At 59.7% G+C, this 27,445-nt stretch overlaps 1 protein-coding gene across 4 annotated transcripts in view; it reads right to left on the bottom strand.

Annotated features, from left to right (window-relative positions):
• The window catches only part of SHISA6 (shisa family member 6), a 203,084-nt gene extending 184,203 nt beyond the window's left edge, over positions 1–18,881 (bottom strand). For all 4 annotated transcript variants that reach the window (XM_075903459.1, XM_075903458.1, XM_075903457.1 and 1 more), the window contains exons 1-2: positions 18,754–18,881; positions 17,046–17,906 (exon numbers count right to left, since the gene is read on the bottom strand). In XM_075903459.1, coding sequence (XP_075759574.1) covers positions 17,046–17,653 — 608 coding nt within the window. In that variant the 5' untranslated portion in view covers positions 17,654–17,906; positions 18,754–18,881. The remainder of the gene's footprint in view (positions 1–17,045; positions 17,907–18,753) is intronic.
• Between the last annotated feature and the right edge of the window lie 8,564 nt (positions 18,882–27,445).

A 27,445-nucleotide genomic window follows, 5' to 3' on the forward strand; every position in this document is an offset into this window, starting at 1 on the left:
GGCCTGTCAACATTTCTTCTCCCCTGTATCAGGGCCCCACGCTCCTTCCGCCCTGGGAGCGTCTGCAGCCCATTCCTAGGGTCTGTGACGAGTCCTCCTCACCCCCCTTAGCTCCAAGCAAACCTGGCCTCTCGCTGGCCTCGGGCCTAGGTAGTCAGGCCCCTGCCACAGAGACACCCAGTATCTTGTTCTCTCTCAAGGCTCCCTGCCTCTCCCCCTCCCCCCCGAGGGCTCTGGCTCCCAGAAAGGAGCGCTCAGTCCATACCCCTCCCTGCTCGGCTCTCTTCCCTCTCAGCCCCACACCCTGCTGGGGGGGGAGGGGGGACAGGGCAGCAGCGGGCCGCCCGCCAGGCCTCCCCGTGACAGGAAGTGCTCCAGCCCTGTTTGCGTGCGACTGCTCGTGTGTATCACCACAGAGCCTAGAGCCCCCACCAAAGCCAGGTCCCCATTGTGATAACTGGCAGCAGGCGCACGCACGGGGCATGGCACGGGGCGGGGGGAGGGGACACACCGCTGCCGAACCCTCTAGGCCCGAGCCAGTCAGAGCAGCCTGGTGCTTACAGCGGGGTACACTCGGCCTTACTCCCCCATGAGTGCGGGAGGTGGCCGGCGTAGGAGCCAGTCACACGCCAAGGGAAACTGAGGCAGAGGGCAAAGGCTCAAGCCTGAGCGCCGAGGGCCCTTGGTTCCAAGCGTGCCCCTTAGTCCTGGCTACGGCTGACGGTCTGAATCCCCAGCGCCACGCGCCCAGGGCCGCTATCCCAAAGGCTCTGCAGCCCCCGAGCTGCTGCTGGCCACACACCGATCTGGGGTGCTCAGTGCCCCTGAGATCACGTCTGAGGGGCTCACCGGCCAGCCGATCCCTGAAGCACGGTAAGTCGTGGTACAGCCTTGTGAGCGGCCCGAGCTCACCGGCCAGCCAGAGACAGAGCTGGGAGCCAGGGCACAGCCTGCCGGGGGAACCGTTCCTCCCGCTGTTCCACAGCACGAACAAGGCCCCTGCACTTCCAGTCCTGCCGGCGGGTCACTGGCTGCTCCACACAGAGCAGCATCGCAGGCTGGACCAGGCGCGTGTGGTTGTTCAGGGGCTGGCCAGGCCACAGTCTGTGCTGAGGACATGCCAGGAGTCCCTTTCCCATGACACAGACGGTGACTGGGCTGCTCTTTATCTGCCGCCAGCCCCACCCCACGCGCTCAGGGAGGACGGTCCCAGCTCTGAGCAGGCTGACGGGCACAGGACAGTCGGAGACGGGGAACTGCAGCCATGTGCTGGAACAGTTTTTATGGGGGGAGGCAAGGGCAGCCCCCTCGTCTTTGGGGCTATTACTGCTGCAAGCCGGGGCCCGGACCAGCTCCATCCCCTGAAGGCGGCGCGGCAGAAGTGGGCCCACGCCTGGGTTTGCAGAGGAGCTCGGCGGGGCCGTGGGGGAGAAGGCTGAGCGCGAGGTGAGCGGGCGCACGGGTCTGACGGGGCGATGGCCTATCACCACACAGCGTCTCCGCTCTCATCGCTGTCGCTTTTCTCACCCACAGCTGGATTTGGGGGGTGACCGAGCACAAGGAACAGGGCGGTTTGCTTTGATTCCCAAAACTAACAGAGGCCATGAAAGCGCATGGGCTCCGAAGGGACCCGGGTCACTAAGACGCGCCTAACCCCCTCCATCACTGAACCCAAGCCGGCTCCTCTGGGCACATGCTAAGCCACTCGCTGCGGATCTAGTCTGCTGGGTGAATCGTGGCCCAGAAAACTGCCTGGCTGCTCCTCGGCTCCGAGCAGGAGCTAGGCTCCCTGCTCCGCGTGTAAACACAATCCGGACGAGGGGAGGAGGAGCCTTGCACAGCAACTTTCCAGCCCGAAGGAAGGCAACGCGGAGAGGCCCTTGAGCTAAGCACCGGTCATGGGACGGGGAAACCTGACTGATGCAGCCACCACCAGGCTAGAAAACATAACGTGGTCACGCTGGAGAGAGATGAAGGAAGCAGAAGTGGCAGGCAGGGAAACGAGTCTGCTCACCATTCGGCCGGGCTGTCAGACGCTGGGCTAGAGAAGCCGCACGCAGCTGGTGGAAGATGCCACGATCTGCGCGTCCTGGGACTAAACTGACCTGGGTGAGCATGAATGAAGCAGCAGCCTGCCAGGAGGTGCAGGCTCTGCACAAGCCGGCTGATCCTCCCTCTCCTGCCAGGCTGGGGGACGCTCTCGCTACCACCAGGCCAGAGTTAAAAGGCAGGGCGGCAAGTGCCACCTCTGCGGGTGCCGAGGAGACGTGTTCTAATCCAGCCACGATGTGTGAGATCCAAATGATTCCTCACAAAGCGCCCCCAGGCCTGGCGTCTCCCTGCTGCAGCTCCGTGCAGTCAGACGGAGGATGAATTTGGCACCGCGTAAACAGCTCTAGTTCAGCTGCTCGCTCCCCACTGCGAACGCTACGCGCAGGACGGGGGGAGGAATGGAAATGCCTGATCCCACTGCCCTACGTGCGATCTCAAATGCATCCTCCGCGTCCGCGGGAGGGACGCAGAGTCAGGCGAGGAAGGGCCGTGAGAGGCTGGGATCCGACAGCTCTCTTGCTCTGCTCACGCCGCACCTTCAGTGCAGCAGATGGGGCAGGAAGATTTGCATAACTGCACAATCAGATCCTGGGAGGCCGGGCGATGACACAGCCTTTATCGATGCTCCAGGGAAGGGAGAGCATTAGGGACCCGATTCTGCTCCCGGTTACCCCCCTGGAAATCCAGCCTGACTCCACTGCCACTGGAGGAACACGGGCGGAACCGAGAGCACAGCCAGACCTAGGACTGGCTGCGTGACTCAAAGCCCAGCCAGAAGCAGAGCGGCTCCTTAGAATCCTAGAACCCCAGGGGGGCAGAGCCCTCAGGAGTTGAGTCCCGCCCCCTGTCCAAGGCAGGACCAACCCAACTCAACCATCCCAGCCAGGGCTTGGTCAAGCCGAGACACTTAGCTCACTCCACGTCTTTGGGGGGGGCTGCCTGGTGGGCCAGTTAGGGAGGGTGCCTGGCCGCAGAACAACACCGGCATCAGCCCCGCCAGCTGAGAACCCCTGAGGATCTGGCCGCGCAGTTTCCAACTTGGCAAAGTCTCATGAGCCCTTCCCCCTCCTCACAGGCTGCAGGTTCCTTGGGCCTGCCTGGGCCAGCGACGTTCCAGCAGAGCCAGGCCCGAGAACCGGCAGAGACTTTCCTGTGCATGGCCCCTTCGGACAGGAGCGCCTCAGAACGGGCCTCCTCTCTGCTGGCCACCGGCACTAAGGAGCCTCCCTCGCTCTCCTCAGGTTTGCCCGGCATCCTGCCCTCCCTCCTGCCATCGTGCAGCAAGCTGGAGCTGCGGCCGCAGGCAGACAGGCCCAAGTCACCGGCTGGGCGGCACGTTCGGGTGCTGTCGGCGACCGACACTGTCCAGCCAGGGGATCGCTCTCATCAGCCCAAACCACTCAGGGGCCCCTTGGAGCATTGGCTAGGCTGGTGGGACTGGATGTGGCCCTCCCTCTTGTGCCTGGCAGGGAACGGCTCCTGTCACATGGTTTGGGGTCAGGAGCAATAAGGGGAACGGGAATGGGGGGGGGGCACTTACAGGCTTTTCCCATCACAGCCAGTGAAATCTGAGGAAGGTCTCGGGGGACAAAGGGTATTTTCTAGCTCCTACTCCACCATCCAGGGACCGGATCCTGGTGTCACTGAGTAGGGCCCCACCAAATTCAAGGTCCACGTTGGCCAATTTCACAATCGTGGGATTTTAAAACGGCTATGTCACGATTTCCACTGTTCAATGGGAAAGGGCGCAGAGCTGTAATTGTAGGGGTCCTGATTCAAAGGGAGTTGTGGGGCGGATCGCATGGTTCTTGGAATGGGGGTTGTGGTCCCGCCACCCTCCCTCCTGCACTGCAGCTGGTGGCAGTGCTGCCCTCGGAGCTGGGCACCTGGCCAACAGCCACTACTAAAGTAAGGGCAGCAGGCACCCACTAAAATACCCTTATGATCCCCCTCCCTCCCCCCGCAACTTCCTTATGGGTCAAGCTCCCCAGGTTGAAGAAATGCAGGCCTCCTCCATAACTTCGGGTCCCTTGGGTGCATTTGCCCGATGCAGTGCAGATTTCACAGGCGGCGCATTTGGCCTTTCTCTGTACGCGTGTTCCCACACCACAAGCTCTGCTAACGATGCCCTGGCAGCCAGAGCTCACGGCTGCCCGGAGCGTGCCATGAAACGCAAGGGAACGAGCAGATCAGAGTCGACACTGCGCCCCCATGCTCCTCTCCCTGCTGCCGTCCTTCTACCGCCTCCTGCCTGTGTTCTGGGCGCTGTGACCGTCACTACCGAGGGCACGTTCCAAGCGTGCGGCGCACGGCTGCGTGCACAGGCTTGTGCCGGCACGTGGCAGAAGCGACGCCTGGGTTAGGCTGCCAATGACGGCTGGGAGAGGCGCTCGGCAATGTCGAGGCTTCCATTGTCTGAGTGCTCGTTAGCCTGGATCACAACAAACCAACACACAAGGAACCGTCTCCCCACAGTGGTGGCGAGGGGAGGCTGTGGCTGCCCTTCGGAGCCCAGGACCCAGGCTCTGCAGCAAGGCTGGGAGCCAATGAGGTGGTCATGGATCTTCCGGCCTTGCCCTTCTCTGGATCTGGTTCCTGCTCCACTTCGGCCTCTGCGCTTCCCCCTAACGGTTCCACGTGTGAACTGAACCGCCCCTTGGCCACGCCCCTCTCTCACCATTTCTAAGGCCCTCATCTCATGAACACAGGAGATGGGTGAGGGGAGCAGCTGCCTCCGTAGCTGAGCTGTGAATCTCCACCCGCATAGTCTCCAACCCCCTTCCGCCTGCCTTCTCTGTTAGCCCCGTTGGCCAGCAGGGGCTGGGGTCGACTGGAAGAGAACAGAGGGGGGAACCTGGAGTCCATCTTATCAGAGGCCTGCCCTCCCTCCAATCTGCCAGCCTGCTCCAGAGACAGCTGCTCCCTGCAGCATCAGAAAACAGGGACAGCGGGTCCATCTGAGCCGCCTTTTCCGCCTTCCTTGGTGTCACGTTGTTAGCGCCCCCTGGGCCGCAGAATGCTCAGCGTGTGCGGCCTTGGAACCGGAGAAGCGGCTGCGTGTGGCGTTGGGAGCATGCGAGCGCGTGGGCACAGCGGCGGGTACTGCGGTTGTTAGCTAGAGGAAAGAGGCAATGGTCCCCAAAGGAGCCATTTTCCCTCTTTCCCTTGCTAACGTTACTACGGCGTTTTATTTAAAAAACTTACATGGGAAATTCAATTGTCCTGTGAAGAGCCAATCTGCCAGATTCAGTCACAGAGGCCTGGTCTATATTACACCAGGCAGGCTGGCTTCAGGTACGCCATTCAGCTAAGCAAAATGTGTCGCTGGAGTCAGCTTACCTTAAGCCGAGCCGCCAGGGTGTCCATGCAGCGGGAGGCTGACGGGAACACATGCTCCCATTGGCTTCCCTTACTCCTTGCAGAAGAAGTACCAGACACCAGTGGGGGCTGCCCTCAGCATTCGATTTGGGGATCTACATTAGACCTACTAAATCGAACGCTAGAAGATCGACCTCCAGAGGGTCGATCTGCTCTGTAGTGTAAACATAGTGTGACGGCGCGTTGGGGGTCCCCCGTCTCCTGCACCCCAAAATGGCACAAACAGACTGCACCAGCCCGTGGAATAGAGGAAGTTTATTGCCTCTCCAGGATACAGCACAGCACAGATGTAGTCTGGTCACAGAGCTGGGCTAGGATGCCTCAGGCCCCCTTGAGATGGGGGAGACTGGGCCCCTAAACTCCAGCCCCTTTCCCTAGGCTGTCTCCTCCATGCTTCCAGACAGCAACTAACTAACTCTCTTCCAGCCCTGCCCCCCAGCCAGGGCAGCATTCCACCTTCCTTTGTTCCTCTCCATGGGGGGTGTCTGGCCATACTGGTTTGCATAGTGACTCATCCTGTTGTGCTGGGTCGTGGTACCCACGGCAGCCAGTGGGGGTTACCCCAGAGCCAGCAGCACAGAAACCAGCCAGGTACCCCCACTACGTCACAAGTGTAAACATGCCCTGCCTGTAAACTCAGGAACTTTAGTCCTGCTTTCGGTATGAATCTCAATGAATTCTTAACTATAGGCCTTGTAAGGGCCAGGTCCTGATCTCGTTTCCACTGTTTTTACACCAGCGTGATTTGGGAGTGACTCACCATGTAACGGGTACAGCACAGCTCAGCCAAGCATATAGATCAGGTTGTAGTTAAATATTATTCTTGTTTATTATGAGGCTGTGAAAATGCAAATGAGTTAAACTGGCAGATCAACAGGGAAATGAAAAGAGTTCCTGTCAGATCATCACAGACGGGGCTTGTTCATGATGACGCTTGGCAGCAGTGGGAAAACAGACTCTTCACACGAGGGCAGCTGCAGCTCTCTGGGCCGACTGTGCAGGAGCACAACACCTAGCCAATGCATGCAGCACGTTCCATGCCAGGGCGCTGTGTGCAGTCACTAGTACAGGAAGCCCCAGGAGGCCACCGGGAAGCAAGTAAGGACAACTGAGCTACGGGCCCTGGGTGGAACCGGGACTAACACCATTCGATAACAATTCAAGAAAGGACGTGGAAATTGGAACAGCTGGCGGAGTTTGTCAGCAGAATGCAATTACTTGGCGTGCACCGTGGCCAGGGCCACAGGGCTAATCGCTTACCTCAGGCAGACGAACGCCCTGGGATCGTGAACGGCCACAGATGGCCACAAGACTTTGGGGTTGCATCTCATCAGCAAAACGGTGCCTCCAGCCGCAGCATTATCTCTAGCTAGCATGTCTGGGCTGAGTCAGAGAGAACACTGCCACCTACTGTATCGGCCGCGCTATTTCCTGCTGCACCCACTTCTCCCTGGAATGCACCTCTCCAAATACTAACCCACCGGCTCCCTCCCTAGCACAGCAGAACCAAAAGAACCCCAGGACAAGGCAGCATGGTAGAGGGAAGGGACAGATGTCCAGAAAAGATACTCAAAGCAACTGAAAAAGTGTTCTTCCACAGAGGAGCAACTAAGTGCAAGAGAGGGAGCAGGAGGAGGAGAAAGGGAACAGCAGACTTTCCAAGGAACTTCAGGGGTATGACAACTGCATGAATGACACATAGGCCCAGATCCATAAGGGTATTTTTGCTCCTTACCTCCACTGAAATAAATGGAAGTGAGGAATCTAAATGCCTCTGCAGATCTAGGTGCAGGCATGTACCTGGTTGAATTTGCTGAAGTCAGGTGTCTCTGCTGTGCTTGTACAATATACCTGCAAGGCTCTAAGCAGTAACTGTGCATGCAGAAGAGGCTGCTCCATGACTCAGATGATCTCTTCATGCACGAACAGATGTCTGCGGGAAATATCTGCTTGCATATTTTGTGGACACAACTTAGGGGCATAAAAATTGGACCTATCGTAGCCAGGAAAACTGGACATTCAAAATAAACCGCTTTCTTCTACTGCCAGGATGGATAACTGGCAGCAGCATATTTTTTTCTGGACTAGGCCTGGACTCCAGGTGAAGTGGGATTGGTTGGTTGGTTTACTGGTTTGAGACACAAAACCCAAGCTCCACATGTCATTGACAAGGTTTCCAAGACTCACGGATCCAGATTTTTCGTTGCAGTGTAGACGTACGCTAAGATAAATGATTTGGTCTTCTTGAGATGATTCAACAGTCACTCAGAGGGTATGTCTACACTACCCCGCTAGTTCGAACTAGCGGGGTAATGTAGGCATACCGCACTTTCAAATGAAGCCCGGGATTTGAATTTCCCGGGCTTCATTTGCATAAGCCGGCCAGCGCCATTTTTAAATGCCGGCTTGTTCGAACCCCGTGCAGCGCGGCTACACGCGGCACGAGCTAGATAGTTCGAACTAGCAAGCCTCGTTCCACGAGGCATACAGATAGTTCGGAATGGCTTGCTAGTTCGAACTATCTAGCCCGTGCCGTGTGTAGCCGCGCGGCACGGGGTTCGAACAAGCCGGCATTTAAAAATGGCGCCGGCCGGCTTATGCAAATGAAGCCCGGGAAATTCAAATCCCGGGCTTCATTTGCAAGTGCGGTATGCCTACATTACCACCCTAGTTCGAACTAGCAGGGTAGTGTAGACATACCCAGAATTAGAAATAATATTGAAAAGGTTTCTAGTCTCCAGGGAGTCAGAGATTAGTGCATAGTTAAGAACTTGGGGAGCCTGGAATAGCAGAGGAAACATTATGATTAGAAACCAAAGCTCCCACAATATTCTTGCCAGCAAGTTAAGGCAGTAAGGATTGGCTAAATGGACTGTAGGGTGGATAGAAAGCTGGTTAGATTGTCAAGCCCAACGGGCAGTGATCAACGGCTTGACGTCAGGTTGGCGGTCGGTTTCAAGCAAAGTGCCCCAAGAATCGGTTCTAAGGCCGAGTTGGTCAACATCTTTATTAATGACCTGGATTGGACCCTCAGCAAGTTTGCAGATGGCACTAAGCTAGGGGGAGAGTTAGATACGCTGGAGGGCAGGGATAGGGTCCAGAGTGACCTAGACAGATTAGAGGAATGGGCCAAAATAAATCTGATGAGGCTTAACAAGGACATGTGGAGTCCTAAACTTGAGATGGAAGAATCCCAAGCATTGGTACAGTCTGGGGACCAACAGGCTAAGTATCAGTTCAGCAGACAAGGGGATTACAGTGGATGAGAAGCTGGCTAGGAGTCAACAGTGTGCCCTTGTAGCCAAGAAGGCTAACAGCATATTGGGGTGCATGAGGAGGAGCATTGCCAGCAGATCTAGAAAAGTGATTATTCCCCTTTATTCAGCATTAGTGAGGCTGCATTTGGAATACTGCATCCAGAAAGAATCCTAGAACACTAGGACTGGAAGGGACCTCGAGAGTCATCGAGTCCAGTCCCCTGCCCTCATGGCAGGACCAGATACTGTCTAGACCATCCCTGATAGACATTTCTCTAACCTGCTCTTCAATATCTCCAGAGATGGGGATTCCACAACCTCCCTGGGCAATTTATTCCAGTGTTTGACCACCCGGACAGTTAGGAACTTTTTCCTAAAGTCCAACCTAAACCAAAGGATGTGGCTGCATTGCAGAGGGCCCAGCGGAGAGGCTGAGGGATTTCGGCTTATTTAGTCTGCAGAAGAGAAGAGTGAGGGGGGATTTGAGAGCAGCCTTCAGCTACCTGCAGGGGGTTCCAAAGAGGATGGAGAGAGGCTGTTCTCAGTGGGGCGGGTGGCAGAACAAGGAGCAATGGGCTCAAGTTGCAGTGGGGGAGGCCTAGGTTGGACATTAGGAAAAACCATTTCCCTAGGCGGGTGGGGAAGCGCTGGGCTGGGTTCCCTAGGGAGGGGGTGGAATCTCCGTCCCTAGAGGTGTTTAAGTCCCTGCGTGTTAAGGCCCTGGCTGGAATGGTTGAGTTGGGTTGGTCCTGCTTTGGGCAGGGGGCTGGACTCCATGACTCCTGAGGGCTCTTCCAGCCCTGGGATTCAATGATTCTAAGCTGGACTCAAATCCATTGTTACCTGGTGATCGACGACTAGCGCTAGAGAACGGTAACAGGACGGCAGGTAATTTAGGAACCAACCTGAATTCCAAGGGTTATGCAATGGCCAAGAGCAGGAGAAGCAGCACATCCCGACCCCTCACGGATTTATCCCTGAGGAAATAAAGTGACATCAGGAGCCGGGTGACACTAGGAGCGTGGCCTTGGGGAAGATCTCTGGGAAATGAGGCTAAGTCTGGGAGAAAGGGAAAGGGCGGCCACAGCAGCTAACGCCCACTCGGGAGGCAGAGCCCCATTCTTCAGCTTGCACCGGCCAGAAGCAGGCACTGGGACCGGAGACTGGGAGTGGCTGGTTAAAGTTTCCAGGGCACAGAATGTAAAACCGCTCACACATGGACACGTGCCCTAGGGGGCCTGATCCTGATTTCAATATTTTTTTACACAACACCCAATTCCACCGACTTTCCTGGAGACCACCCTATTTTAAACTGATCTAACAAAGTTCAGACTTATGCCTCTAGCTTCGTCATTTCCCGACAGCTGTGCACGTGAAAGAGGGAAGTTACGTTCACTAGGTGAAATGGAACAGGGCACGTGCTGAGACACCTTTCTGTGCTAGCCAAGCCGCTATATCTGGGGGCTACTGAAACCATAACGCTCCTGTAAGGGTGGGGCTTTGGCGTGAGCCTCAGGGAACGGGTCATTCTGATAGGCAGCTGAAGAATGAGAGGACTGGACTACGTGCAGGAAGTCCAGCAGGACCCTTTGGAGAAGAAGGGAACCAGGTGCCATCGGTGAGAACCAGCCAGTAGGAAGCAGGACAGAGGGTGCACCAGAGACATCGGGTGAGAAGAGCACAGAGATCTCAGCAGGGAGGGGAAGAAAAGAGCAGACGTGCGAAAGGAACCAAACCAGCTGGACAATCCACCTGAGCAGACATGTGTTCCTAACTCTCGCTCGCTGCTGGCTTGAAATGCTGCTCCCCCGCTGCCGACTCGGGAACCACACACAAAACCTGGCTCCGTCCACTGTCCGGGTGCAGACCCTGCGACTGGGCGTTGGATCAGAACCAGGCCTAGCCGGGGATTTGCAAAACCAACCTGGTGAGCGGTTTTACCCACCTCACCTACCGATGAGCTACAGGCCTTGAAAAATCGATGGCCTAGACACTCGTGCTTTCCCTGGCAAGCATAGGGGCTTACACCGTCAAGAAGAACATAAGAATTAGGAGAATTCTCTAACTATTAGTTTCCTCACAAACAAAATCCTCCAAATATTTACCAGCTCCAATACAATCCAGTGCAGTCTTCCTGCATCTGCAGACAGCTCCAGGGCCTCTGAAGCTGCCGACAGCAGGGGAGTGAATTTGACACGAGAGTGGTTTGTTCCACTGGGGCTCCTGCTGATGCTACTTGGGACAGCGAGGGAAAGCTGTACAGCCCCTGGAGCTGTGCATGAGAAGGGGGATGCAACACCACAGCGGTGGGGAGAGGCAGAGTAGCAGAACCACCTCTCCTTGTCCCAGCCAGGATGGCATGGGAGAGGGGGAGAGCAGTGGGAACCCTACGCTCTCCCAGCCGCAGCAGGCTCCAGTTCCCATTCAATGTGTGCAGCTCAGGTGGAATGGATCTTCAAATGCATCTGACATGCAGTGCCCATGGAGGTGGATATAAAAGGTGGAGCCTCCAAGCCAGATCCAGGGTTAGTGCCCTGCTGGAAGTCCCAGCAGCCTTCCCTCTTCTCAGCAGCTGGGGGAGGCAGGAAGAGGAGATCTGGGCTGCTTATCAAGGTACCCCAGTGCAACCATAACCACCCTAGTCTCTTATCTGACTCTGGCTAGGGGTAGAGGTGCTCTAGTCCTCAGGGTCCAGACGAGTACACTTCTCAGACCTGGTCACAGAACTCTGAAGAGTTTTCCCACTGTCCCTGGAACAATGAGAGGAGCAGTTACTTCTGCTGAAGACTACACAGGAGTCACGGAGCAATACTTCTAGCACTGAATTGGGCAACATGGGAGTTTGGAGTCTTTACTCACAGGTGAGGAGATTCTGCGTCCTCCATCTAAGCCATAGAAACAGAGTATGGCTTTTAAAAACAACAACGCTTCCTAATTCGTCATCATCAAGGATTCTGGGATTGGCTCTCTTGGCTGAAATGAGGACATGGCCATATGTAACTAAAAATGCCCATGTAGAAAAAAATTGCCATTGTCCCCACACAGGCGTTTGCAGGGAAATCCGAGCAAAATGTTGGCTAGTCAAAAACATTAGAACTCCACGGCAGTTTGTATCTAGTGCACGCCATGCGCTAGTGAGGCCGGCACGCCTCCCGAGGGGCAAAGTGAGACCAAGCTGCAAGTCACTTGCATGAGGTCAGGCAGAAAAATGTTAACGTATTCTCCAAGTCCATTTGTTTGAAAATAGCCCAACTGCTTCCACGATTTCGGGTGTATTTCAGCTTCTGCTTATCAAGCCATCCCGACATGTTATTTTTGCAAGCCATCCATAATGTTATAATTGTTCTGGTGCAGTTGAGAACCCCAGCAACACAACTAATTACCGGACAGGTATGATCCTGGGGTCTTACAAGAAAAGAAAGAGACCACATTTGCACTTGGGAGATGAACATGCCAATAGCCCAGTGGGGAATCAGACGCTTGTTTCCTATGGCGGTGATGGTTCTGTATATGCCTCAACTAACCACTCTGCAGAAAGCCACCCAGGAACCCAACAGCCATGGAAACGCTGCTTCGAAATGAGCTAGTGCTGCTGCTGGAAAGATACCGGAGACCTACCAACACGCCACTGACACACCACTTGGCAGCTTCTCCTTGCAGGTTGTCTTTTAGGCTTGATCCTGCTCTCACTGAAGTCAACAGGAATCTTGCCATTGATGTCAGTGGGGCAGAATCAGGCCCATTCCCAGCAACGTGCTGATTTTTGTTAAAACTGCCATTCACCTCACTTGGAAGACTTCGGTGGGACACACGCCCCAACATTTAATGCACATTGACATCTGCCCAGTGCATTATTCCAGATGTTATACACAACTCCGACTGACATGGCCCTAGAGGTATGTAGGTATCGGACGGTGCTGCTGTTTCCTCGCCTTTCCCGCCGCGCGGCTGTAGTTCTCAGGGACTAAGAAGCACAGATCTAGTCTGTAGGTTTACATTATGTTTAGGACACAAACACTAACATTCTGCAGCCCCGCCCCCCCCCCGTCAGCTGGAGCTAGGCTTCATAATATTTAAACCAGGTGCCAAGTTGATCGAATATAGGTTAAACATCTGCGAGAGGTATCATCTTTTATCAGCTACCACATTATAATAATAAAAGTCAAACAGTTCTTTAAAACGCCCTGGAAGTCAAGCTTTCCGAGCACTCAATCTGCCACTCACACCCCTCAGCCACATACAGGTGATTCATTTCTACCAGAACTTATCTAAATAAAGCAAAGGAAGCATCAAAGGAATGCAAATGACAAGAATAACGGAGCTGGGTGTAGCAATGCCGCCTCTGTTCCAATGGTGCCACAGTAGCCCCATGGTACACCGGCAAACCTCACTTGGAGGGGAAGCACTGGATTTCCCAACACCGCCAGTGAGTGGGGATATAGGCCGTTATTGGACCCACTGCCACAGCCCCTCAGTAAAGGGGGCTCATGAATGGAGCTGGGGTTCAGCTGATCTAAGCTGGCATTGGCACGGCAAAGCCAATGGAGCGCTGCAATCTACTGCAGTTAAGGATCTAGTCCTAGGAACAAACATGCACGAATCTATTCCTGATGGGGCTGCTCTTGGAAGCCCTGTGTTGAACAGACACCAGGTCCTGAAGTCCTATCCTTAGCACCAGAGGAAAGGAGCTCGCATCCAGGCCCTGCAACTCACTGAGTAACGCAAAGCACTGCCTTTCGGCAGACAGGCTTGGGGCTGGGGGCTTCTCGGCGGGGGTGCGCCAGGACAGCTCTGTTGACTTCAGAGGAGCTATGGCACCGCACAGCAGCACCGAGCTTGGATTTCAGCTCTTGTGTATGAGACACAGAAGAGAGATTTGATTTCAAACGCCTCTCAAACACAGAACTCCTCTTTGTGTCACTTTGCTTTTTTCTCTGCGTAAGAAGCTACAATTTCCACTCTCCAAACTCTGCGGGTCACATTTCTAGTTCAGCCTTTAAAACATGGTTGGGGGTTTTTGATAAACACAGGGAATGAATTTTTAATTAAGATGATTTAAATTAAGCATTATCTGCCAGAGACACTTGCTTCTTCCCACGAGAGCGTGCCAGTGCATTTTTAAGGAGGGAGTGTCCCCTTGTTTCAAGTTTATATTTGGGAACTCTCAGAGCATGCGACAGTCCAGGATTAGACGGCAATTTAAGGTCCTAGCTCACCAGAAACCACAATCAGCTAGAGACATTCCAGAAGGAAACGTGGCATTGCAATCTGCCCTTCAGATTTCCTACCAGGTTTATACAGAGCAACACTCCTCCTGCAGCTGGTCTCCCCCTACCATTTCGATATCCAAAGCATTAAGCATGTCATTTTAAAAATAAAAATTACATGAAGATTCTTCCCTAACACCCCTCCCCCTCCCCCGATACACACACAGAGGACAGGACCTGTGGCTTGAGTAATTTCAAAAATCCCTTTATCTGCCCCCCCCCCCCCGCTATTTCATCATCTCCATCGGGGGGTTGCCAAGAGGCCAAGTGGAACAGGCCAATTGGTGCTTTGGGAACCTCTCACTGGAATGTCCTGGCAGCACAGGGACAGCGGAGAAGCCACCGGCAGAACTTGGGGTGTTTGGGGCCTGGTGCACCCTGGAATGTGGGGAAGGGGAGGAGAGACAGGCCCAGGGCCGGAGGCAGGAGGAGGCTGGCAAAGGGACAGACCAGAGAGGCTGAGGCTCCCTGCAGAGGCATGTGGGGAGCTGTCCAGCAGCCCAGGTGCTGGAGGGTGAGCAGGCGAAAGGGGATGAGTGGCAACAGAGAACAGGGTGCCCCAGGGCAGGGGCTTGTAGGTCCCCTGAAAGGGGGGAAGAGTGTCCCACACCAGCCTGTGTTCATCTGCTGGGGCCCATGGAAGGGCAGGAGGTGGGGAGCAGGAGGCCTCAGCCTTTCCCGGGCTGTCTCCCGGCCCCTCTCACCTGAACAGAGGCCCCAGGCTGGGGAGAGCCAGGAAAGGGGGGAAGGGGTTGAGGGGTGTGTCCTGGGAGGAGAAGGTCTCTAACTTGTGGATGTTTCTCCCCGGGGTGGGGTGGGGGCGTAGGGTAAGTGTAGCCCAGTTGGGGGTACCCCAGAGGGGTGTGGCCCTTGGCTCGGAGTCTCTCCCATGGAGGATCATCTCTGGGGTTTGGGGGGAAGGGTTTAGGGCAGGCTGCCCATAAAGCTGGTGAGGGGGGGTCTCAAGTGCAGACAAACATCTCTGGGGTGGGACTGGGGAAGGGGCGTCCCAGCAGGGGGAATTAGGCATTCTGGAGGAGCCCGGCAGTGGGGAAGGCATCCTCTGTGGATGCTCATCTCTCAGAGTGGGCTACATGGGTAGCTATGGGGTGTCCTGGAGGAGATGGACTGTGTAGAAGGTTTGGGGCTCTCCCAGAGGGGGGTTGGTTGTTTTGGGGATCGCCCCGGGAAAGGGCTCACCAGAGGATGTTTGTCTCCCCAGGTGGGTTTCATGGGGGAACTAGGGGTGTCCCAGAGGGGATGGGCTGTGGTGAGGAGCTAGGCTATGGGGGTGTCTCCTAGAGTGGATGGGCCATGAGGGGGATGTAGGGGTGTCCTGGGAGGGATGCGTTGTGAGGGGGACCTAGGAGGTGTTCTGGAGAAAACAGGCTTGACGGAAATTGGGGGTGTCTCGTGAGGCCTCACCTCTTGGTGTTTATCTGTGGCTATGTGGAGGGGGCAGGCTGTGGTGGGTTGTCCTGGAGGGGCAGTGGGGGTCTCACCTGTGGGTGTTTATCTCCCTTGGTGAACTGCCTGGGTGCCAGAGGGGCCCTGGAGGATTTATCTTTCAAGGCTGACTGTGCGGGGTGTTCCTGAGGGAAGTCCCATAGATAGCAGGCTACAGGGGCCTAGAGTGTCCCCCGAATGGGAGAGGCTGTGTGGGAGAATGGAGGGATGTCCCATAGGGTGTCTCAGACAGTGCTGGTGGTCAGCTGTGTCCCCAGGAAGGCTGTTTGGGGTAGGGTTCTGGCGGCACTGCCGGGGCACTGCCAGGGCACTGGGGGCTGTCCTCATTGGAACGGATGCCCCAGACTCAGCAGACTATGAGGGCGGGGAGCTGTTCCAGCCGGGGCCGGCTCTGTCAGTGGGATGTGGGGGTCTCTCCAGCTGGGCAGGCTGTGTGGGTGAGGGGCTGGAGGTATTCTGGAGGCTAACTGGCCAGAGCAGGCTGTGTGGATGGGCTGTGGGGGTCTCTCCATCCAGGTGGACTGTGTCAGTGGGATGTGGGGGTTCTCTGGTTGTGGCAGGCTGTGTGGGAGGGATGTGAGGGGGGGGGTTCTCCAGCTGGGGCATGCTGTGTGGGTGGGATGTGGGGATCTCTCCGGTCAGGGTGGGCTGTGGAGGGTCTCTCCAGTCAGGGGCCAGCTGTGTGGATGGGCTGTGGGGGTCTCTCCGGTCGGGGTGGGCTGTGTGGACAGGCTGTGGAGGGTCTCTCCAGTCAGGGGCAGGCTTTGTGGATGGGATGTGGGGATCTCTCCGGTCAGGGTGGGCTGTGGAGGGTCTCTCCAGTCAGGGGCCGGCTGTGAGGACGGGTTGCGGGGGTCTCTCCGGTCACGGGCCGGCTGTGCGGACGGGCTGCGGGGGTCTCTCCGGTCACGGGCCGACTGTGCGGACGGGCTGCGGGGGTCTCTCCGGTCACGGGCCGGCTGTGCGGACGGGCTGCGGGGGTCTCTCCGGTCGGGGGCCGGCTGTGCGGACGGGCCGAGGGGGTCTCTCGGGTCGGGGGCCGGCTGTGCGGACGGGCCGAGGGGGTCTCTCGGGTCAGGGCCGGCTGTGCGGATGGGCCGAGGGGGTCTCTCGGGTCAGGGCCGGCTGTGCGGACGGGCCGAGGGGGTCTCTCGGGTCAGGGCCGGCTGTGCGGACGGGCTGCGGGGGTCTCCCGGGTCAGGGCCGGCTGTGCGGACGGGCCGAGGGGGTCTCTCGGGTCAGGGGCCGGCTGTGCGGACGGGCCGAGGGGGTCTCTCCGGTCGGGGCCGGCTGTGTGGACGGGCTGAGGGGGTCTCTCGGGTCGGGGCCGGCTGTGCGGACGGGCTGCGGGGGTCTCTCGGGTCAGGGGCCGGCTGTGCGGACGGGCTGCGGGGGTCTCTCGGGTCAGGGGCCGGCTGTGCGGACGGGCTGAGGGGGTCTCTCGGGCCAAGGGCCGGCTGTGTGGACGGGCTGCGGGGGTCTCTCGGGTCAGGGGCCGGCTGTGCGGACGGGCCGCGGGGGTCTCTCGGGTCAGGGGCCGGCTGTGTGGACGGGCCGCGGGGGTCTCTCGGGTCGGGGCCCGACGTGAGGGCGGCTCCGGGGGCGGCCTGGGCAGGGCTCTCACCTGTGGATGTTCATCTCCCGGGGCGGGCGCCGCGCCTTGTCGTAGGCCACCTTGGCGAAGACGCCGGCCGCCAGCACGAAGGCCACGGCGCCGCAGGAGATGTAGACCGTGGCGTTGGTGCTGTCCTTGGCCGGGTCGTACTTGTCGGGCGGGAAGGCGTCGGGCGGCGCGGGGCGCAGGCCGGGCGTGGTGATCCAGCCCGGGCTCTGGTAGTTGCGGCACTGGGCCTGGTCCAGCTTCTCGGCGCGCTTGTTGCAGCAGAAGCGGTAGTAGCAGGTGCCGCAGCAGTAGCGGAAGCCGCTCTGGCTGTTGTTGCACTCGAACTCCTTGTCCCACTGGCCGCTCACGTCGTAGTAGCCCCAGCACGTCTCGTGCGCCGGGCCCGCGGCCGCCCCGCCGCCCCTGCTGGCCGCGCTGGGCGCCGCGGCCCCGGGCCCGACCAGCGTCTGGTTCAGCGGCTCCTTGGGCGGGCGCGGCGGCCGGCGGGCGGCGCCCTGCGTCCGGTTGCCCTTGGCCCGCGGGGGCCCGGCGGCGGGCGCGGCCAGCAGCAGGGCCAGCAGCTGCAGGGCCAGCAGCAGCAGCGGCAGCGGCAGGCGCCGGCGGCCCATGGCGGGAGCGGGGCGGACGGAGCGGACCGAGCGATCAGGAGCCCCGGCGCCGCCGCCCCATGGGGGGCCCCGGGCACAGCAAGCGCCGCCGCCCGGCCTCGGAGCTTTAGGGGCAGGCGCCGGGCTCCGACGCCCGGCTCTGCAGAAGCCCCGTCATCCCGGCAGGAAGCGGGAGGCGCTGCCCGGCGCCCCGGCCGGCTGCTCCGCGGAGATCGGCGCGTCCAGTCCCGGCAGCTGCTCCTCTGACCACTGGCTGGGGAGAGACGGGAACGGGGGTCAGAGCGGAGCAGGGGCGAGTCGCCGGAGCGGGTATGGGGGGGGCACAGATCGGGAGGGGGTACAGGGGCTGGTGATTTGGGGAGCCGGGACCGAGCAGCCGGCTGGGGATCTGGGAAGCTCCCGGAGGGCAGAGAACCGGCGCTGTCAGCTCGGGGATCCCAGGGGGGCACAGCCCCAGACGCTGCCCGGGGCGCAGCTCCGCTCTGAGGAGGGGGGCGTGCGGGGTGGGGGAGTCGGAGCGGAGGGGGGCAGCCGGCAGGGGCGCAGGGAGCGCCGAGGCTGGCGGGGCCAAAAGCAGACGCGGTGTGAGGGGCAGGAGGGTGCTGCGGTGGGTCCGGAGGGGGAGCCGGGGCAGGGCAGGGGTAAGGGCGGGGGCAGCCGGAGCGGGGCAGAGTAGGGGGTAGCTGCGGGGCGCAGGGTAGGGGCAGGGCAGGGGGTAGCCGCGGGGCGCAGGGTAAGGGCGGGGGCAGGGGGTAGCCGCGGGGCGCAGGGGTAAGGGCGGGGGCAGGGGGTAGCTGCGGGGCGCAGGGGTAAGGGCGGGGGCAGGGGGTAGCTGCGGGGCGCAGGGTAAGGGCGGGGGCAGGGGGTAGCTGCGGGGCGCAGGGCAGGGGTAAGGGCGGGGGCAGGGGGTAGCTGCGGGGCGCAGGGGTAAGGGCGGGGGCAGGGGGTAGCTGCGGGGCGCAGGGGTAAGGGCGGGGGCAGGGGGTAGCTGCGGGGCGCAGGGCAGGGATAAGGGCGCGGGGCAGCCGGGCAGGGGGAGGCGCGGAAGCCGCTGCGGGGGGCGCAGGGCGGGGATCCCCGGGCGCCCCGCGCCCGCTTACCATGCCGCCCGGCGAGGACCGCAGCGCGCTGGGCTCGGCAGCGAGTGGCGCGGGGAGCGGGCGCTGCCTGCGCTACAGGCGGCAGCGGAGCCGAGCGCCCAGCCCTGGGCCCGCCCACCGCTGCCAGCCGGGCTCCTGACATCACTCCGGGCGCGTCCCCGCCGCACGCCTGCTCCATGCGCACGGGCCGGGGCCGGGGCCGGGGCAGCGCGACCCGCGGTGCCGGCTGGGGCAGGGGAGAGAGGCCGCAGGCGGCCGGGGCTGTGCTGGCGCTGGGGGAGCCCGGCGCGGGAGCGGGGAGGCTGGGAGCCAGCCCGCGGGCTGGGCAGCGGCTGGGCTGCTCGTGGCGCTGGGTGAGACCCGCCTCCGCCCTTGCCTGCTTGGTCCCTGCGGACTGGCCGCTGGCGGGGCTGTGCGGGTGCAGCGGGGCTACCTCCCACCACCTACCCTGGGCTTGGTGCAGCCAGGCGGGCGGCTCCGGCCCTGCTCTGGGGCTGGTTCGCCAGGACTGACCTTTCACTGCGATCCGTTCCTGGCCCTGCCCGGAGCCCGTCCAAGCCAGCCTGGGCCCTGGTTTCTGCACGGCTGGGTGGGAGCAGATCGGGCCTCTGGGACCTGTGACACGGGCAGTGGCAGCCTTCAAGCTTCCCCACTTCCACCCATCGGCCGTCATCTGCGAACAAGCCTGGGCCAGGGACACCCTCCTCTGTGACCCAGGCAAGCGGTGCCCATGTGCTGGGGGGCTTGGCTTCCCCTCTGAGCCTGCCCACAAGGGCACCAACTGTGCTTCTGTGCAGGAGAAACCCATGAAGGAGTCCCCAACGTGTCCACACAGCCATGTGCACAAGCATCACGGCTGCGACCACGGCAGAGCCTTGGAGGCGGGAGGGTTTGTCCTGTCCCCATCCCCATGAGCCTCCCTGGCCTCTCCTCCAGTTCACTCATTAACGCTGGGCCTGAACCGAAAGGTGACACCCCACCCCCCACACACCTCATTGAAAACACCCAGACACCTTATAGTATTTTTGTGAGATGCAAAAGCCCTGCAGCTAGAAGGACAAGCAGAGGACGCTGGAGAGGAGCATAACAAAGAGAACCAGGCACAGAGTGGAGCTGAAGTGCTATCCAAGAGCTGTGCACAAACAACCTGTCCTCTGTTGGAGGGCAGGAGGAAGGAAAGGGTGAGAGAGGGAGGGGGGAGAAAAAGTCCAGAAAAAGTCCAGAAGGTTAATGCTCAGTGGCCTCGTACTTTATATGACGCATCCCCTGGATAAAGTGGGTAACTAAGTTCCAAAGAGGTTAAATGAACTGGCCAGGGCCACAAAGTAAGTCACTGGCAGAGCAGTTGTTAGGCTAACCCAGCAGTGCAAACTGCCAGTGCCCTGCTCTAACCTGGGCCAAACTCAGCAGCGGTGCTGCGGGAGGCGAAGTAAGCGAGGCCCCTGTCCCTCATGGAGGTATGTGCTGAGGCGGAGGAGTCTCGGGGATGCAGCGCTAGCCCTGGTGCAGTCGAGCTAACTTGTGCCGCCTTTTGTATCGCTCTCGTCACTGGCTCTTGTGTGACTGGGCAGGTGTCTGAAGGCTGAAATCCCCACGCCTGAGCCCTGCCGCGAGTCCACATCAGCCCTTCCTGCGCCAGTGCCCAGGGCGGGCTGAGGAGGCAGACGCCTGGGATCGTTCCCCCAAGTCTTCCTCTTGAAAAGGGGGATGCAGGTTTCCTCTTCCTGACCCCTGGGGACGAAGCAGGGACCCCAGCTGATCCCTGGCTCCCCCGGACGGTGCTGTGACCCCTCCACTTCTGCTCCAGCACAGCCAAGCTGCAAAGGGTCCGCAGCTGCAGTTCTCCCCACCTTCCCCCTCCCTTCGCCCGGCATGGGGCACTCTGCTGCACTCCCTTCCCTATGAGGTCCTGGTGAGATAGGGGTGCGAGTGTCCCCCCCCACCTCTCTGCCTCCTCTCCAGGTTCACAGCGCCTGGCCCCTCAGGGAGCCTCCATTGCCCTGAAGAGGTGTCACCACTGCTCCTTCTGCTCTGGTGCCAAAGGCCTCGCGGGTCAGCCCGGCCTGGGCAAAGCGTTCCTCCCCCAGGCACCCTGGCTCTCCCGGCAGGCACTGGCCTCCATGTCTGTCCAGCGCCCTGCATGGCTGGGCCTCAGTCCATGCCCAGGCCCCAGCTCGCTGCTCCAAGCAAATAACCGCCCGGGGTGAGCAGCCAAACCCCCGGCCCTTGTGCTTGTCCCCTCCCACTTCCCATGCTAAAGATGCGGAAATGCCTGGGCTGGCCCCAAACGCTCCCCCACTGGCCGGAGGCCTGGCCTGAGCCTGGCTTTGTGCAGGGGAGGAGCCGGAGAGCTGGTCTCTGGGGGAAGCACATGGGTCCCCATGGGGAGGCCTGCCCAGAGGGGGGCTGGGAGCTCCTTACCAGAGCCAGGCTGTCGGGGGCTTGGCCGTTTCCCTCAGGCTCCCAGCAGCAGCCCCCAGAGGCGGCGGGTGGAAGGGCAAGTGGCTGACGTGGGGGCCCAGAGCAGGCGCGGCTGGGTCAGAGAACCAGGCAGCAGCTCTGCTCCCCCGCAGCCACTGCTCCTCGGGGTTCGGTACCAGACCTGCACCGGGCCAGCGCTTCCCCTGCCCTGGGAGCCTCCTCCAGCCCCTCAGTCTAATGCCAGCTCTGGTCCTTCCACGCCTGCCTGTGGGGAAGCCCCCATGGGCGTGGGTGGCCCCCGCTGGCTGTTGGAATTGGTTCTCTGCTTTCCCCCGCAGGGCTCCGCTCTTGCTCAAGGCTCCGGCTGCAGATTAGACTCTGGCTGGAATGACGAGCCGGCCCGGCCTTGCGGGGGTGTCCTGGCCTCCCTGGCCAGCGCCTCAGGCTCCCTTCCGCTCCCTGCAGGCTCTGACTGGGGGTGAGGCCGGCAGCCTCTAGCACAGGTGGGAGTCGAACCCAGCTGCCCTGGTCCTGCCGCTTCCCTGAGGCCCAGTCTGTGGGGATGGGGGTGGGGAGAGGGGATTTGGCCCCCTCTTCTGCCTCCCCCACCCAGCGCAGCAAGCTGGAGGCTCCGGGGGGGACAGCACCAAGGCAGAGGGCAGGAGCAGCAAGGCAGTGGGGGAGGGACAGCCGAAGTGCCGGCTCCTGAGAGCCTCCGGGCCAAGCCGGCCAGGGTCACAGCTCAGGGGCTCCAGGATCCACCAGTCGATCCCGGCCCGCTGGCTGAGACTGCTCAGCGCCAACACTCTAGGCCTGGCCGTGGCCCCGGACGGGGCGGGCTCTGCGTGAGGCTGCCAAGGGGATGCACACCTCCATTCAAAATGGGGGGGTGACAAATGAGAGAAGGATGGACGCCGCGGCTACGGAAGGGTGAGTCCCATCAATCAGTAAAGACAGAGGAATATCTCCTGCTTCCTAGGGCGTGAGAGCGACGGCCGGGAGGCCCTCGGGGCTACGGCGAGAAAGGCCAGAGGGGTAGGAGGAGCTTCATGTCCTGCAACTTCTATTTCGTTCGTCAAAATAGGTCACTTGTGGCCTGTGTTTCTTCCTGCTCCCTGTTGGATCCTGACTTGTGAGGAGTCTGCAAGGATCGCGGTGTGCTCCAGGCGGATGCCTTCTGCCAAGGGATGAAACTGGGACAGTGGATTTTTACTGAACTGAGCACAGCACTTTGGACGGGGGGTTTAGGGTAATTGTGGCTAATCTGAGCCTTTCTTGTTTGCACAGACGTGGGCTTGTTTTGTAAGTGCTCGGAACAGGAGGGGAGTGACTGTGGGGCAGTGAGAGGGTCCCCTCGCAGCCCCGGTCCAGTCGGTGCTAGGTGCTGTACAAACACGGCCCAGGCCCCAGGGAACCCACAGTCCCAGCATGACACCAATGGCCACAGGGAGGCAGGCGAGGGAGTCCAAGGGAACGACGAGAAACAATAACATGGGAAGTGCCCGCCTGGATGAGAATTTCTGGTCCCATGGCCTGCCCCGAGAGGCTCAGCAGTGCGGCTGAAGTGGCATGAGGGACGCGTTGGTCTAGTCGCTCACTGCAATTCCACAGCGACTGGCTTAGAGCCACCCCTACCAGCTGGGCCACCGGCAGGCAGACACTCACCCCGTACGTGATGGGTCGTTCGCTCGCTGTTGGCAGAGCAGCCTGAGGAGCCCCCTGGGGACACCTGTGCGGCTCCTGGGAACCAGGGCCACCTGCCGAGAGGCCAGGCTCGCTCAGTGGCCCCACCGTGCGCGGGAGGCTCGGCTCGGGGGCAGAGAGGCCTCCAGCCCCAGGGTCATCAGCTTCTTTGGGGCGCTGGCGGGGGGACAGCACACGTACATCCTGCCCTGCCCCAGCCATTTCCTTCCCCTCCCCCAGTGTGAACCCCCAGCACCAAGGAGGCAGCCAAAGGAGGGGGGGTGGGGCTGTGGGAATAAATTCACCCCTTCTCTGCAGGACGGGGCAGACCCCCACGCAGAGGGTCCTGCTCTGCAGATCCTGGGATGATGCTCCAGGCTGTCCCCCTCCTTTCCCTCCCCAGCCAAGCCACGCTCCTGCTGAGAGGAGACGGGCATGTTGAGGACTGTGCTGGCATTGCAAGCTGGCAGCGGGGGGTGCTCTGGCCCCGCTTGCTGGGGGAGGCTCTGGGAAGAGCCAGATGAGGCAGGGTGAGTTGCACTGCTGTGGGGAGCAGCCCGTCTCGGGGGTTGCGGGAGCTGGCCTTGTGGACGGGGAGAAAGGACGTGGGGCCTTCCAGCACAGGGATGGGGCATCTTTGAGCCTGGCAGGAACCTGCCTGTGCACCCTGCACCAGCACACGGGCTGCAGGAGCCTGTGATGCTCCGGAAGTGGAAAACGATGCTACCATGAAGGGGAAGCCTTCTGCTTCCCGGGCCAGGCCAGGGCCGCCCCGGTGAGCTAGCAGAGCACAAAGGCAAGGTAAGCCATCCCGCACGGAGCCCTCTTCCTCCCGCCAGTGCAGTGGGGACGATTTCGGCCCTCGCCCTGCGAGCGGCCCAGAACCCGCCAGTCTGTCTCCTCCGCTCGGCTCGGTTGGTCTGGACCCGCACAAAGGGCAGGCGCACCTTGAGTCCTTCCTCTAGCTAGCCGCACAGTCGCCTGTGGCTGGCAATCTGCCGGCACGTGATTGAAATGGCTTGCCCAGGCATTAGCTAGTGAATGCTGGTTTCCTGCCCCCTCTGCAAACGTCAGGGACACGCTGAATGGGAACATGTGAAGGAAACTGTTATGTAGCAAGAAAAAGAGCCAGGAACTTGGCCCGGGGGCTGGGGGCGGCATGTTCAGAGGTTGCTAGAGTGGAGGCTGGCACTTGTCACAGGAATTGGGTTTGTGGCTTCGCAGGCAGGAGTGCAGCTGGGGGACTGTGCAGCATCGCCCCACAAGGGCGCTTTACGACACTAGAAAGGCCTATGTCTGTTTTGTCCCAGAATAGTGCAACAGGTGCCCTGGAGTGCAGCTTTCCAGCCCGTTCCTGTCCCCCCCCCCCCACCCAACACACACGCAGGCAGTGGAGTCAGGCAGAGAACGCAGGTGACTCAGAGCCTGAGCTGAGAGATGGAGCTGAGAAGCCAGTGGATTGTGCCTCGCTTGCTGGCTAGCTGGAGAACAGAGGACTGTGTCCCAGATGCATGCTGGGCCGTGGGTTCCAGCTCAGCCGCTCCGCAGCCTGCTCGTTCAGTGGAGGGTTTGTTCGGGGGGGCTGGGCCAGAACTGAGATACGGGAGTCCTGCTCCTCAGTGGGTGTAACTCCGTCTAGCCCCATTGACTTCCTTCACCCCCTGGTGGGGGTCTGGGCCGTGTTCCCTCTATTCTTTTCCTTCCATGGGCAGAATAAATGTGCATGTGCACTGAACCCTGTGTGAATGTGCACCACCAGGGGAAACCAAACCCAGCTGTGGGCACTCTGCTAATCAGCTTACGGGGACCCTGATGCCCGCTTCCTGCTCCTGACTTCACCCCAGAGAGGGGAGCGCCTTGCGACTGCTTCCTGCACAGACTCCAAGGCGGCAACCGGGCTCCCCGTTCTGAACTGCTGGCAGAGAATGAGGCTATTGGGACACGACCCCGCCTTCACGCTGGACCCGGCTGACTCCCCACTTCCGCTCGGCGGGCACGAGTCAGGAGCGATTCCGCGTCCGTGCACTGAGTCGGGCTGGCGGGAACTGGTGCAAAGCCACGGAGTTGGGGAGGACACCCAAAGGCCTGTGATGAAGAGGTTCCCAGGAGAGAGCATTCGGGACCCCAGAGGCTTTCAAAGGTGACAAAACAAACTGCAGACTTGTGAGACCCTGGAAATGCACGGCCCTGCCCAGCCAGACCCCTCCGCCTCAGCCACGTAAGGATGCCGGCTGCAGAGACATGGCCGCTTTGCGGGGACTGCTGAATTGGGGTTCGCTCAGAGGCAGGATATCCACAGACACTCAGCTCGCCCACAGCACCATGGCTCCTCACTAAACCCCAGTGCTGCTGCCAGCCAGAGCGTAGCTGGCACTGCCAGCCGCCAGCAGCACGGCTCCAAGAGCAATCGGGCAGGAGATTAGTGTTGGCCCGTGAGCAGCAACAGCATGGCCACCTGAGAGGGCTGGGGGAATATCCCCAGAACGTGGGCTCTCAGGGCACGTCTACACAACAGTTATTTCGAAATCCCTGTACCAGCGCCTACACAGCCAAACCGCTCTTTCGAAATGAAATCCAAAGAGCGGAGGGCTTATTTCGAAGTTGGTCAACCTCATTCCACGAGGAATAGCGCCAATTTCGAAACTGCTATTTCAAAATAAGCGCTGGGTAGACGTTTATTTCGAAATAGGGGTCCTCCAGCTCTGCCCCGGTGCCCTGCTGGCCACTCTGGCCCCAACCAGGAAAACTCCTCCCTCCCCACCCCCGCAAAGCCCTTAAAGGGGTTGACTCTGGCCACAGTGCCTGTGCCAGCTCCAAGCCTGCCAGCCCAGAGCCAGCAGTCACTGCCCCGACCCACTGGCCCCAGCATGAGCCAGGCAGCCAGTGCCAGCCAGCCCTCCACCGCTCCCCAGGGCCAGTCTGCCAGCTCCCAGGAGTCTGCCAGGGGCCGGAAAAGGCAGGTGCCTGCCATGTCCAGCGCGGAGACCATGGACCTAATTCAGTTTTGGGAGGAAGCCTCCGACATCCATGATCTCTGCACTAAAGAGAGGAATGAAACCGTCCACAGGCGGGGGGCTGCCAGCCTGGCCCCCAAAGGCCACATGCGAACCCAGGAGTAGGTTTGCATGAAAATCAAGGAGCTGCGGCAGGCCTATGCCAGGGCCACAGGGGGCAGACCCAGACCCCTGCTCCTATTTTGATGCCCTGGACCACATCCTGGGGGGTGGGATGGTCTGTGCCCCCCAGAGGGTCATCAACCCTGGGGCAGAGGGCCCTGACCAAGAAACGGAGGAGGAGGAGGACGAGGGCCAGGAGGCGGAGGGTCCCTGTAAGCGCAGGCCTCAGATAGCCTCAGGTAGCAACCACACAAGGTAACTCTTGCCCCGATGCCCTGCCAGAGCCAGTTCCGGCCAGCCTTAAATGCGATTCAGCGTCCAATCAGCTATTTGGAAATGCAATCTGAGTGTAGACGCGTTATTGGAAATAAGCTATTTTGAAATAACGCTGCAGTGTAGACACACCCTCAGAGTGCACAACACTGCCAGGCTTGGCAGCGCCCCGTTGAGCTTGCTTTAATGCGGTTGCAATATTTGACTCCACTGTCCACGTGGAAAATCCACAAAGTCCCCCGTGTCCACCAAGCAGAATGTGGGGCAGGCAGAATGGAGAGGAGTGGGAAGGGTTGGAGGAGGAACTGGCACTTGGTGAGGGCCCAGGGAGGGGAGTTGACTTAGACGGCCAAGGGAACAAGGGCTCCTGCAGCAATTGCTTACTGAGATGGAGACAAGGGAGCCAATGAGCTCCCACAACATCACTTGGAACTTAGAGACACCCAGTCTCAGATGGGACCAGGGACTCCCCCCACCGTATACACAGAACTATGGGCACGTAGCTCCCCAGTATCAGGGGAACGGGCCTCTGTAGATAGGGGCTGTGCTAAATTAGGGGGTGGGCCCTCCCAAGTCTTAGGAGAAGGGGCAATAAAGGAGGCGGGCTGCCCACAGGCAGGTCAGTGGAGGCCCTGGGGATGTAGGCTGCCTGGTACTGGGTGACACGTCGAGGGCTGCTGGCTGCCCGGTGGGATGAAAGGATCTCTTGTGCCAGAGAGCACGGGGGTGTCTTAGGGGACAGGGGTCCCCTGGGCCTGGCCTCATTCATGTCACAATGACCCTCGTAATCACTGTGAGATGTACGTATGGATAACACGGAGGGAGTTATGCAGAGATACTGAAAGGTATCCAGAGGGAAGATGGGGAGTATTGCAAGAGAGCACCCGGGCTTAACCAGGCGATCTTGACTGAGCTAAACATCAAAAAGGAGTCCTACAAGAAAGTGGAAATTAGGTCAAACTGCGAAGGATGAATATAAAGAAATAGCATAAGTATGTAGGGGAAAATTAGAAAGGTCAAGGCACAAAATGAGCTCAGACGAGCTAGAGACATAAAGGGTAATAAGAAAACATTGTACAAGCCTATTAGAAGCAAGAAAAAGACCAAGGGCAGGGCAGGCCCATTAGTAAACAAAGAGGGGAAAACAATAACGGAAAATGTAGAAATGGCACAGGAGCCGAATGACTCCTTTGTGTTTT

The sequence above is a fragment of the Pelodiscus sinensis genome, chromosome 20 (genome assembly GCF_049634645.1).
Source record: "Pelodiscus sinensis isolate JC-2024 chromosome 20, ASM4963464v1, whole genome shotgun sequence".
NCBI classification, from domain to species: domain Eukaryota; kingdom Metazoa; phylum Chordata; order Testudines; family Trionychidae; genus Pelodiscus; species Pelodiscus sinensis.